Source organism: Molothrus aeneus, chromosome 1, assembly GCF_037042795.1.
Source record: "Molothrus aeneus isolate 106 chromosome 1, BPBGC_Maene_1.0, whole genome shotgun sequence".
NCBI lineage: Eukaryota > Metazoa > Chordata > Aves > Passeriformes > Icteridae > Molothrus > Molothrus aeneus.
This window is the reverse complement of record NC_089646.1, coordinates 140,597,880-140,610,443: the sequence shown is the minus strand read 5'-3', so window position 1 is coordinate 140,610,443 and position 12,564 is coordinate 140,597,880. Positions and strand designations below refer to the sequence as shown.

At 36.6% G+C, this 12,564-nt stretch overlaps 1 protein-coding gene across 1 annotated transcript in view; it reads left to right on the top strand.

Moving 5' to 3' along the window:
• Nucleotides 1–12,564, top strand: part of MRPL13 (mitochondrial ribosomal protein L13) — a 31,805-nt gene that overhangs the window by 6,012 nt on the left and 13,229 nt on the right. Inside the window, exons 5-6 of the mRNA XM_066565946.1 lie at nucleotides 7,577–7,663; nucleotides 7,984–8,105. Of these exons, the coding sequence (XP_066422043.1) occupies nucleotides 7,577–7,663; nucleotides 7,984–8,105 (209 nt within the window). The remainder of the gene's footprint in view (nucleotides 1–7,576; nucleotides 7,664–7,983; nucleotides 8,106–12,564) is intronic.

Sequence of the window (12,564 nt, the reverse complement as noted above, 5' to 3'; positions counted from 1 at the left end):
GCATTGGAGGACTGAATTCTCTAAGTACTAATGTTTCAGAGCATGATACAAGACCCACAGAGATCAATAGGCATTTATGTTTGGTTTTGACTTTGAAATACTTTCATTTGGGTCACTTTATATAAAAATATTCAGGTTTTTTTTCCTTTACCTAGAGAAATTTTGTCTGCTGTAAAATTCATGGGTTTTATCAATTATTTGGAAATCTTGGTTTGTCCCAAGTCTGCCTTATACAAGTGCAAGTACTCAATGAAAAAGTAGTCCACCATATGAATTTGCCTGGTTTCTGTTTTTACTGTCACAACTTCTTTAAATAAAATGAAACTAAATCCTACATTTCCATATAATGTTCTGTCTAGAACTTTTCAAAACAAATGCTTTTGCAAACAGCCTCTAAGATAGTTGTAATTCCTTTGGGAATTACTGATAGTTCCATGTCTAAAATGGATTCTTCAATAAGTGTCATTTGAGCTTCAGGCAGATGCTGAGCACTGGGAGGCAGTGTAACACAACTTTTTAGGGCATGAGACTTGGATGTTCTCTAAATTACCTTCTGGCATTTGTTCTAAATACCTCTTCTATTGCCAGACTCATAGATGAATTTCTCTGCAAACAGAAGAGGATTAAATGCATTGCCAAAAACCAAAGCATGTTGCACAAAGGCTCAGCAAATGATGATGTGGCTCAAGTCTTGGTCTAATTTAGCAGCAGACACTATTTTTTTAACACAATGGTGGAGAATCTTCAGCAATTAACTCTGTCGTTCTATTGAAGATAAAGCATTCAGTTGCTCTCTCATAAAAATACCTGACGTGTTTTTATCGTAATTAGTAGTGGGTGTTAATTTGGCAAGAAACATTATGTGTAGCTGTAATGGGTTTTTATGGCTGGAAACACTTGTTTACTAGTTGAATTGTATTGGTGTGAAATGCATTGGGATATGACAAAAGTGGAAATTATGATGATGCTTTATTAGCAGGTTTTATTTTTAGAACTAGCTTTTGAAATCTGAAAAAAGTAGTACTGTAAAGAGAACATCAGCCTAAGTAACATGCATATGCATCTTCAAATCATAATCTAAATGACACATAGTTATTATCAAGACTTTTTAAATCACTTTATTTCACTTCCTTTCTGTTTTAATCACATTAAATTCAGTTCCTGTGAAGCCAGTGGAATTAGGAAGATTGTAGAAAGCAGGCTGTATCTTCCTCTGGCATCTGAATCTTCATTTCTAAAGTGTTACTTTCATCCTGGAGGCTACTGCTCTTAGTCTGCCCTTGGACTTACTGCCTCCTGCTAATTCATCCTGGTAGTGTTCATTAGGATGAGTCATCATTGCTTTTGGAAATAGTGCTGTTATAGAAATGAAGGCAGTAAATTAATGGAAGAGACTACTTCCAAGGAAAAGATGTTGTAAACTTCCATGGTGCTACATAGAGATTTTGCAATGGATTTGACTATTTTCAGTTTATATAAGACTTCCTGAGTGTGTGTGTATATAGTAGGACTGCAGGAATGCTTAGCACTGTCTTTATTTACATATATCTCAATTCAAACATGCAAATCCCCAAGATAAATATTTTTCTGTTAGTTTTGTTTCTAGTATACAAAGTGTTTTAGGAAAACCTGCTTCACAGCTAATGGCTGGTTAAAAAGAGTGTAATGAGTAATTTGATGCAAAATGCTGTAGTTTATGCTTACATGGGAGGCTGAAAGCCGTAAGTATAGTTGTCAGAATTTAGACAAGGTTACTGTGGTATCATCCCTGATCATTTCTAGCTCCTTCCTAAGGTGCCACCAAGTGATATTCTCACTTCATGGGGGCTGACCTCATTGAATCTATCTTACTGATTTTGGAGCTTTACATTCCTTGCAGGTGGTAGTTAGTGCTTCAGAGGGTTTGTGCTGAATTTGAATTTACATGTGCCTTTTTTCAGAGGGCCATAGGATGATTCAGATTGAAGAGAATCTGAGGAAATCTCTAGTCCAACTTCCTACTCAAAGCAGTGTCAACTATTAGGTCAGATAAAGCTGCTGGGAATTTATCCAGACAGGTCTTGGAAGCTTCCTATGGCAACTGTTTGTATCCAGGACTTCTCTTCTTTGTTGAAAGCAATAAAAAACCTCACCTGTCCAATTATATATGTCTAATCTCTGAGGTATGATTTTGTACCTGAGATTAGAAAAAGGCTGCATTTTTTTTTCCATTGTTAATATGAGGCAGTGAATGCAGAAAGAAGTCTGTGTAGTTGATGTTTCGTGTAGAGCTTAACTTAATGTTCCTCGTTCGTTTTGCCAAGGTTTTCAGCACTTCAGAAAAATTTGTGTTTATGCAAGGGTGAAAATTAGTATGTTAACAAAAAGATAGCAAAAGTACATAGTCCAGCACATTTTTACCTTAAAAAGTACAAAAGTACATAGTCTAGCACATTTTTACCTTAAATACTGTGAGTTCATTTGGGAGACATGAGGAGGGAGTGTCTCTGAATCTGTCTAAAATTTCTACTGTTTTCAGTTGTCTGCTCTTCTTCAAAATAGCAGAGAATAGAACTCGTCTAATGAACTTGGCTGGGCTACTTTAAGAACTGCTGATTGAAGAAAAAAAAATGAGCTTGTTCACATTTCTCTGACTTAGATTGAATGTAATTTCTTGGACCACCCATAAGCAAAACTATTTAATATGTTCTTTAGGTGCACCATGAGACTTTGTCGCTGTAGTTCAAAACAGCCACTCTGTTCTTCAGGTTAATATAATGTTAATATTCTGTATGGCAGCAATAATCTCTTAGGATATAAGTGGGCAGGCAGCATTAGTTTCCATTGGAGGTTGCAAAAAAAAAATCTGATTGTATAGGGTTTGCTGTGTTTTCTTTGCCAGGACAATCTTTTGAAAATAAAGGAAACAGGTAAGCCTTTGGATTTGAGGTGTAGTTGTTTGGAATGCATAGAGGTTTGGGATTTTCTTTGCTTTTTAAATAAAACTTGAAGAAGTTTTATTTAGGTGCAAAACTGCTGATTGCCATGAGATCAGCACTTTCAAAATTAGACTTCTAGGTACTTGATACAGAAAGATTAAAAGATGTAGTTTTAAATCTCGGATTTGAGAGGGAGCAAAGATTACTTGAAAAAAATCCTGGAAAAATCTTAAGACTTTTCATTTAAATGCCTCCAAAATAATGTTGTCAGATCTAATCTACAGAAGTAGATAGTAATCCTGTGAGGACAAAGTTTTCAATTAATTTTTCTTTGATTTGTGATATGAAAGGTAGGCAAATTCAGCTGCATGAGTAACTTGACCCCAGAAAAGAAAAAGAAGAAATTACATTTGGTTAAGACCAAATGCTCAGTGAGAGGATTGACCTTTGCAGTATTCAGAGGCTGTATTGCTTGTGACAGAGAAATAATGGGCAATAATTGTTCAGAGTGAATGTTACCTGCTAGGGAAGATTATTAAGTGAAGCAGGGTAGTTCAGTGGAAGTGTGCTGGGAGGGAGCCTCCAGGGGTGTCCAGGTTTTGGTTTGTTCAGCTGCTGGCACTGATGTGAAGGGGTTTAAAATGTTCTAATTTTCCTTTTGAACAGTTCCCTTTTCCAGTTCCCTTTAGCAATTGCTTGCACGTAAAGACTTGCCATTATATCTGCCTAATAATGGTCTTTTGAAGAAAAGCTCAGACAGAAAGCACAGTTAAATCTTGCTGTTGCTATTTGAGAACTTATTTTATTTGCATTAGTAAGGGATAGTTGATAGAATAATATGTACATGCTAGAAGTCAGTTATTGAAACACTAGAAGTAGTAGCATTTTCTATTAGAGGGGAGTAATGCTTTTTAATTAATTAGAACAATACTTAAAAGACTGGATTAGTAGGCACACAAATTAGTTTTGCATGGGGAGGAGAACATGCTATCTTGAAACCTCTAGGTGATCTGAGTAAGTCTTGGAGCTGACTTGGTCATTCTCTTCATAGTACACAAAAATAAATGCTTGTATTAAAAAGTCTTAATCCATTCCTTACTTTTGAGGAAGTTAATAATTTAAAGAAGTTAATAATTTAAAGAAAACATTAAACTTCCACATTTTTGTTAAGTGGAAGCAGCAGTGGAAAGCCAAATGACATCCATGTGCATGGAAATTTAATTTGTCTGTGACCAAATGATTTTTATGGCAGTATTGAGTAAATTCACTCTTGCTTGTACAAGTTGTACTACTTGTACCACTGTCAGAGGTAGAAAGTTCTTTGTGTTGTGTTTTATAAGGTGTGGGTGAAAACAATATTGTATACAGAACTGAAAACCATGGACTGGTAAAAGGAAGATGTGGTATCAAACTGTACCTCCAAGTAACTGCCGTATCTCTTGAAATTCTTCTAGGGTTATTTTGGTATGCCTTGTAATTAATCACTTTGTTTTCTCTGGAGCAGTGTCCTTCCCATGTTCTAGAGTTGCTTCCTGTTGATTATTGGACTTAATTCAGCTGTTAGGGTAGACTTTCTTCTGGAAATTCAGCCAATTATTTTGTCCTTCTCAGTACTAGGAGTGATATTGCTCTGTTGATTTCCATCTTTAAAGTATGTTTTATCTGGCAAAGAATCTTTCTCAGAACTTGTCTCCACCAGACATCGTCTACTAGTTGCACATAAGCCAGAGTTTGTCACAAAAATTATAATGTTTAGGACTCACAGTGTTTCAAATAAATGCATTTTAATTTATTTGTACTCATAAAATGTATTAATATGTTGTAAGGGACTGAAAGTGCAAGAGTTTTAATAGAGCTGCCTTCTGATTTATTTCCTTCCAATTAGCCCTTTAAATTGGAAACTAAAAGAATAATGTCATATAACTGTGTTATTAAGAGCATGTCTATGCTATGAGTGTATAAATAAGCCAAGCTGAAAAAAAGGTATTGCAATAGTCAAGATGACAATTGCAAGTAGAGCCAATGGGAACTCTGTAATTCAAAAAAAAACTGGGGCAGACAGCATCCTAGTAGTGTAAAAATCCCCAAATACTAACACTGGGGTGGCTGTGTACTTCTGATGGATTTCTGGTGGATGTCTTTACTTGATGGAGGAAGTGTCATGGTCTTCAGAAGTAAGTATTTATGAGGATGTGGAATTTTATACATTGCCAGTACTAAAGATAAAGTAGTGGGGGAAGAGGCAGTGAGAGTCCATGAATAACTGAATAAACTGTTAAACTGTGCTAATTCATTTCAAAATGAGATCAAGGTTGCAGTGAGACTTGTGTGTGAGTAGAGCTCTCTGCCAGTCTGAGATTCCACAGAAATCACTAGGTTTTTTAACTTTCGTGTTAAATTAAACTCTTGCTTTTTTAATAGCTTGAAGTAAGCATAATGACATAGGAAGCAGTAGGGTTTGTTTTTTATTAGAAGTGTATTACAGGCGTGTAAAAAAGGCATTTTATTGTTAATTCCTGAAAGAAACAACGTGTCCTGATGTGTGTTTTCAGGTTTGGGTTTCGTGTGAGTTCAGTAGCAGATTTGCAATTCCATACTTTTTTATTTAGGGTTGGTCTATTTTTAGTAAAACTTGAGCATGTTCAGGTAACAGAAGAGCCCTTACTTACTTAACATTTTGCAAGTATTGTTGGTTGGATCTGCCTTTTCTGTGACACAGCCTTATTCAAGGTGCAAAAGCAATCTGTACAACTTCACTTAAGCTTGTGCTTTACTGATTTTTTTGACTTGACACCACAGCAGTGAAAGTGGAGTTGTGGCTGTAGGCAGAATTTTGGGCAAGAAGTTGGATCTAAGCTTGTTCTTTCCAGTAGCTGGGTTTGGATTTATTTTGGCTTGGAGGAGAGTCTTTGAGGCAGAAGTTAAGATGAAGGAATTTTTCCAGCACTACCTTCTGTGTCCTGGCTGCCTGTTTAGCCTTCTGCTCTGTAGTTGGACTAATGACCTTGCAGTAAATCAGAATCCTGGGCTGCTTTCAAAGTAGCGTGGGCAGCAGGGTGGGGAAGGTGATTCTGCCCCTGTACTCCACTCTGCTGCGGCCCCACCTGGAGCACCCTGTCCAGCTCTGGGGCCCCCAGCACAGGAAGGGCATGGATGTCTTGGAGCAGGTCCAGAGGAGGACCACAGAAATGATGGGAGGGATGGAACACCCCTCCTATGAGGAGAGATTGAAAAAGTTGGAGTTGTTCAACCTAGGGAGGAAAGGACTCTGGGGAGAGCTTATTGTGAGCCTTCCAAGTATACAAAGGGGGTTTACAGAATAGGTGGGAACAGACCTTTTATCAAGACCTGTAGTCACAGAAACATAGTATACTGACCTAAATGAATTATAGTTTGTTCTACAAGCATGAATAATTTTTATCCTAAAAAGCATTAGTTTTCATCTTTGATTTTTAATACATGCTTATTAATTTTTATTAGAGAAGGTATCAAAACTGTATATTAATCTGGAAGACCTGCTATATTTCTCCTGCCATCTTGATTTATTGCATTTGTCCACAGATTTATGGTACTGGCTGCATAACACCTGAAAATCTTATCTTAATGTGGCTCCACCTGGGAACTTGGTGATTGTCTCTAAAATTTCAATTGAATCCCTTTAGTTAATTTTATAAAAATAAGTAGTTTTGCTCAATACACTTTGGAAAATATCCAGGGGCCTGCGAATTTTGTGCTTAGTGCCCTGCATTTCAGTGTGGTTTATTGGCTTGAGCTTGGTGCTGCACTAAACATGCCTGGGTACTTTTTGATTTGGAGCTAGTTTATATCCACGTGTCTTGGAGCAAACATTTTACTTACAAAATTGCACATAGGTCTAGCTCTAAGTGCTTAGCTGTCCTTCATGAAACCTTTTTTCTCTACTACAGTTGTGTGCGTTGTTTTACATTTACAAATGTTCCCCTTCTGGATGAAGTACATAACAATGTGATTTGTATTTAAATAAAAGGCATCTTCACTAGACTCCAAGAGAAAACCCTGTTGAAATTTGTTTACTTTACAATGAGCATCATCTAGAGTAGATGTAGAAATTCTATTCGTTCCTGATGTTTAGAAGTGAGATTGTTCATCTGGAACTAATAGCAAGGGTTATAAATATAAATAGTAAGTTTGTAATGCAGTGTTTTGGTATGTCAGCTTTGCTTAAGGTACAAAGCATTAATTATAAAAGTGTTTTAAACACATCAAATTACACTAGTTAAACTAGTTGCTGGGAAATTTGTTTAAGCACTTTTTTTTTTCCTAAACAATGTGTGTATGTAAATGTGCAATAAAATACAGAGTTACCACAAGCTTCTCAATTCTTTGAAGATCATATGCAGCCATCCACAAAAAAAGCGAAATATAGCTCTTAACTTTCTAAGCGGAAATTTTCTACATGAGTTTTAAAATAAGTGTTTATATGACAAGGAGTAAGTATTTCTTTTTTTTTTATTTAAGTCTAGAGCTCCTTCTGAATGTGGTGCCAGAATTCCTCAGGCTGAAAGATGACTAAGAAGAGCTTCAGTGATGAACAATGTGGACAGATGGACACACAATTAACCTATTTCATGTTATGGGTAACCGCCCTGATTATTTTTTATTATGTTACCTTTCCTCAGATTGTTAAACTGGCTGTTTATAGAATGCTTCCAAAAAACCTTCAGAGAAGAACTCTGATGCAGAGGCTACACCTGTTCCCCGAAGATGTGAGTAGCCATGCAGTTACATTTTCATCCTTGTGTTATATAGAGGTGAAGAGGGAGTGTTAGCAATAGCACCCATGTCATAAGCAAGTAAATTAAAACCAAAATCACACTGCTTTTTATATATATATATATATTTATATGTAGTTGGGGTGTTTTCAATATTATTTCACAGAGATTCAAGACATATGAGATTGGTGTATTTAGGTCAAACACTTAGCATGAGGAATGCAGTACTATTGACAAATTTTGGTCTGGCTTTGTGGGCAGGGGTGGTGTTTGTTAAACAGTCAAGTAGTTAGGACTATTCTCACCTGTCTCAGGTTATTCCAGAAGATATAGAGAAGAACCTTCTACAAGAGATTCCTCAGCCACGTGCAGTCCCCAAGAGGTTAGATGAATATACACCAGAAGAAATCGCTGCCTTTCCGAAGGTTTGGACTCCGTAAGTATCTTAGATTTTTTTAAGAGGACACATTGACTAAATATGTCTAATGTAGGCTCCCACATTATTAGTAAGAAAAAAAGTAGTCATTCTTCTCTTTAGGTAATTTTTTTTTTTTGAGAGATGAGGTCATTAAACAAAGAACAATCGTTGCTAAAATTTTGTATTTCTGGCTTGGTTTTTTTTAATAAGAAAAGTTTTACTTAAAATGTTATGTTTTCAACTCCTTGCTTCATCAAAATGAAGAAAGTAAAAACCTTCATTACCTGGTTTGAGTTGGATGTGCTCTGTAATGCATAACTGTTAGCCATAGGCAAAGGAAATGCCACTCAGGTCTGTAAACTTTCAAAAGCTTATTAAAAATCACTTGTCGTTAGTCTCCTCACCTTAGATAGTACTAAAATATGTCTGTACATCCATTCTGTGTAATGGAAGCACCTCTGTGTTACAGTGTCTGTTAAAGGAGACAGAATCTAGCTAATACATTACACCCTCTTCTGAGCTGAAACAGGGAGACCGGTTTTGACTTCTTCTAACCTTTGTCAGTGATAAAACTTGGTATATTTGCTGTTATCCTCAATACTGAGTGGAACTGAAATTCCTGAGACCTCCTGGTTTCTATGAGATTTCTGTGGATTAGCACTGAAGAAGTTTAGATTCTGCACCATTGACCAGAATTCTGCAGTACATTACAGTAAAGCTGATAAGCTTGTCCCTGTCATATGGTGTGCTATAGTCTTCTGTAACTGTGTTTAGTATGTAAACTGATACAGGTTCTCCACAATAATTTAGTTTGAATGATGAGCTGGCACTTAGTTTTAGCTCACTAATTGGGAGCATCTGTATTGTCAAAGGAAATAGTGTTGTGCTGACAGAGCTTTTAAAATGCATTTCTTGGTCCCCACATACTACCATAGTTCATCTCCTTAGGACTGGGCCACCTTAATTGTGTTGACTTGCAGGTGTGTGTGGCAGAGGACAAATAAACTTGATGCCATCTAATTTAGTCATTGCTGTCAAACTAAGTTTTGTAATATCTTCATGTCAGCGTATTAACTTTGGGGAAAATCTGCTGGTAAGAACACTGCTGCAGTTAGAATTCCCCTCCCATAATTTCTTGGAACATTCCCTCTGAAGGAATCCAAAGCACAGAGAAAATAAGCATCCTCTTTTTTGTATCTTTCTCTCCTCTGCAGTCTCATCTGGATTGATTGCTGATAACTGCACTCTGTGTATACAATATTACTCCTTGCCAATTATGGGGGCTGGGGAGTGCAACTGCCTTGGAAATCATCTAGCAGATTTGGAGGCTTGCAGCTCAGTGCTTCTCCTGTGGGAGGGCTAGGGAGCTCAAGTGGGTATTATGGTGAGAAAAACCAGGGAATAGGTGGGCCTGAGAGGAACAGAATAGTGGGTGTAAAATCAGTGAGAGAATGCTAGGGAGAAGTGGAGGTAGTGGGCTCTGGGTGGAGTAGGGAAAACAAATGGGAGTTTGGATGAATTTTAATGCTCTGAGTGTAGAGACTGGGGGAGAAGTTTCCCTTCAACCAACTACTCCATCTAGAGCCACATTTAAAGGTTTGGAGACACACCTAACCCTTGCTGTGTCAGACTTTTGTCCCACCTGATTTTATGCTCTCAGGAGCTGGTAAGATCTCGCAGAAGGAGAAGAATGTAGATGGTTATCTTCCATCTCTCCACTAACTGCAGGGCTCATCACTGGTGTAATTTTGGCTTCTTATCCTGGCCTGCAACCAGGCCATTGTTGGTGTCAGATAAATTTTAATTTAACCTTCAGCTCAATTTTTTACCAGTTTTGATATTGGGAAGAGTTTCCAATATGAAGTAATGGGAAAAATAGTAATGTTTTTCCTGTCTGAATGAGAAAGTGTAGTTTGATTCTCTGACATTCAGATTTCAGTCCTGGGGGGGGGAGGAGGGCTTAGTTGGCAAATAAAAGATGAAAAATTGAGCAAATTTGGTAAAATGACTTTCTCATGTGAAATATATTTTTTATATATAAGTATATTTAAAATAATTTAAATATCTTTATATTTTGTATATATAAAGTAAAATATCTTTATATTTTATATGAAGAGGTCTGTAAAAGGGGACTTAAAATGAGCCATAGCCATGTACTCACACTGTTCTGATTAAAATGCCAGCTGGAGTGTCTGAGAATAGACAGCTTTGCACCAAACACATTAAAAGAAAGGGTGTATGAATATGCAGAAGTAATAGAATCTCTGTTCTGAGCTTTTTCAGTGTGTGAAGCCATGGAAGAAGTAGTGTTGGCATTATTACAGTATTCCTGTGAAAGACTGGAGAAGGAACAAAGATATAAGTATTTACATAGTCTTCTTTTTAGAGGCATATAGCACAAATATTCTTTTAAAAAGAAGTCAGAAAATGGACAGCTTTGTTCAAAAAACCAAAGAGAAGTTAGGTTAAAATATTGTTACATAAATCTGATAATTTGAGATGTACTGAGAAAACAACTACATGACACAAAAATTACTTCAGAAGAGAAAACATAAAGGGAATATGAGTTGCTTTGTAGAAATACAAATATTGCAGAGATATATTTGTATCTCAGAATACCAAACTGACTTTCTGTTTGGGTTCCTTGTCATTTCATTCTTGTCAGCTGCCAGGCTGCCCAGGGAGGTTGTGGAATCTCCAGCCCTGGAGATGCTCAGAACTCACTGCACAGTTCCTGAGCAAGCTGATGTAATGTTGAAGTTAGTTCCTCTTTGAGTGGAGTCCTTTCAGATGTAAATTATTCTATGGTTCTTTATATATGGGGAAAGTAAACAAACATAGTAAAATAGATTAATATTTTAATAAACTGTGTTTAAAAGACCCAGTGCTTAGGTTGCTAATCTTATTAGTCCTGTTGGGCTTTTCCTTGGGCTGTTGTTTGTAACTCTGTACTAGGCTATCACAGTGCTAAAATGAGTAGCTTGTTCTTGTCCCCTACATTCTGCATTTGTGATGTAAAAAGCCTTATTGTGGACTTGGATCTGTGAGCTTCTGCAGAACCCATAGATAGCTTCCATGCAGTATGTGCAGTCCTTACAGTGAAGCAGAAAATGAAGGACACAGAAAAGCTTTAAACTCTTTTTTTTTCTTCTTCTTCATATGGTTTTAGTAATTCTTCCTGTCTTATGTGACTTTTGGTTTTAATTATTACTTATCTTCCATGGGGTTTTGAGCCTGGTGACCAACCTATTTACCAAAGAGTAGATGTTCAAAATTAAATTAAATGTCTCTGAGAGTGATTAGAAAAGGGAGGAGTGAGAGGGAGCCAGTGTTAGTGGTTCAGCTTCTTTCTACAGAAAAAAACTGTTGATATTAGCCCTTTAAGATACCTGTATGCTTTATGGGAAAAGATCAAATGAAAAGCAGAGCTTAATTAAAGGTGTGTAAATCTATAAATACAGATTGTAAGTCTATAAATACAGATAAACACAATTATGAGTAGAAAATTAATCTTTGAGGTTTTACATTAAAACTTATACTCAAGAAATGTACCTTACTGTATATAAACCAGACATAAAAGAGATAATAGGGAATGAATGTAAATAGCTGAATTTATATGAGAATTTACTAATATCAGGAGGAAGATACCCTTTTTCTCTCTAATTGGAAATAATAATGTAAATTTTCATTTGGAATGTGAAAAACCTCCTCAGTGCTGCTAATGTTATTGGACATTTTTGCTATATTTTGTGTTGAAAAATCTTGCTATAGAGGGTTCTTTAAAGGCTGTTTTGCTGGTAGTTGGAGACTGACCCACCACAGAGAAAGACACAGTATGCAAGTGGGACACTAAAATAGAGAAGCAGTTTTAAGAAAAGCACAGGTGTGGAAACAGCAAATCATTTGGTTTTCAGTTGCAAGTATTCCCATCACCTCTCCTTCCACCATGAAAGGACATCAAGAGGGATCCTGCTCCATGAAAGGGAGAATTAAAAGTCAGGATATTCCCAGTCAGAGAAGCTTTCCTCGAGCATTCTTTCCTTTTGTTCCTAATTGGAGCCAACTGACTTTCCAACTTGTGCAGAGGTTCTGACTTAGATCCTGCAAGGAGAGGTCTGAAGAAAGTGGGATGGAAAACCATGTAGATACAGGAAAGTAAATTATGTCTGTTCCAGACATATTTCAAGGTAAAAAAGATCAAAAACTAGTTCCTTTGACAGAGTTTGATCTTGTACTGTGAATGAAACTTTTATTCCAAGTGTGTTTGATATTTCAGACTGTATGTCTTCTAAATGAGTTTTAAACAGAAATCATCACAGAATTCACCAGTTACATATGACTAAGCAAACAATTCTGTTCCGTGAAAGCAAGGATACATCAGATTCATGGGCAAATTTTCCTGTTATGTAGCATTTGAAAGTTGTTTACCTGTCTGGGTATATATATGTTTTGAGACAATTTTAAAGGCAGGAAATTG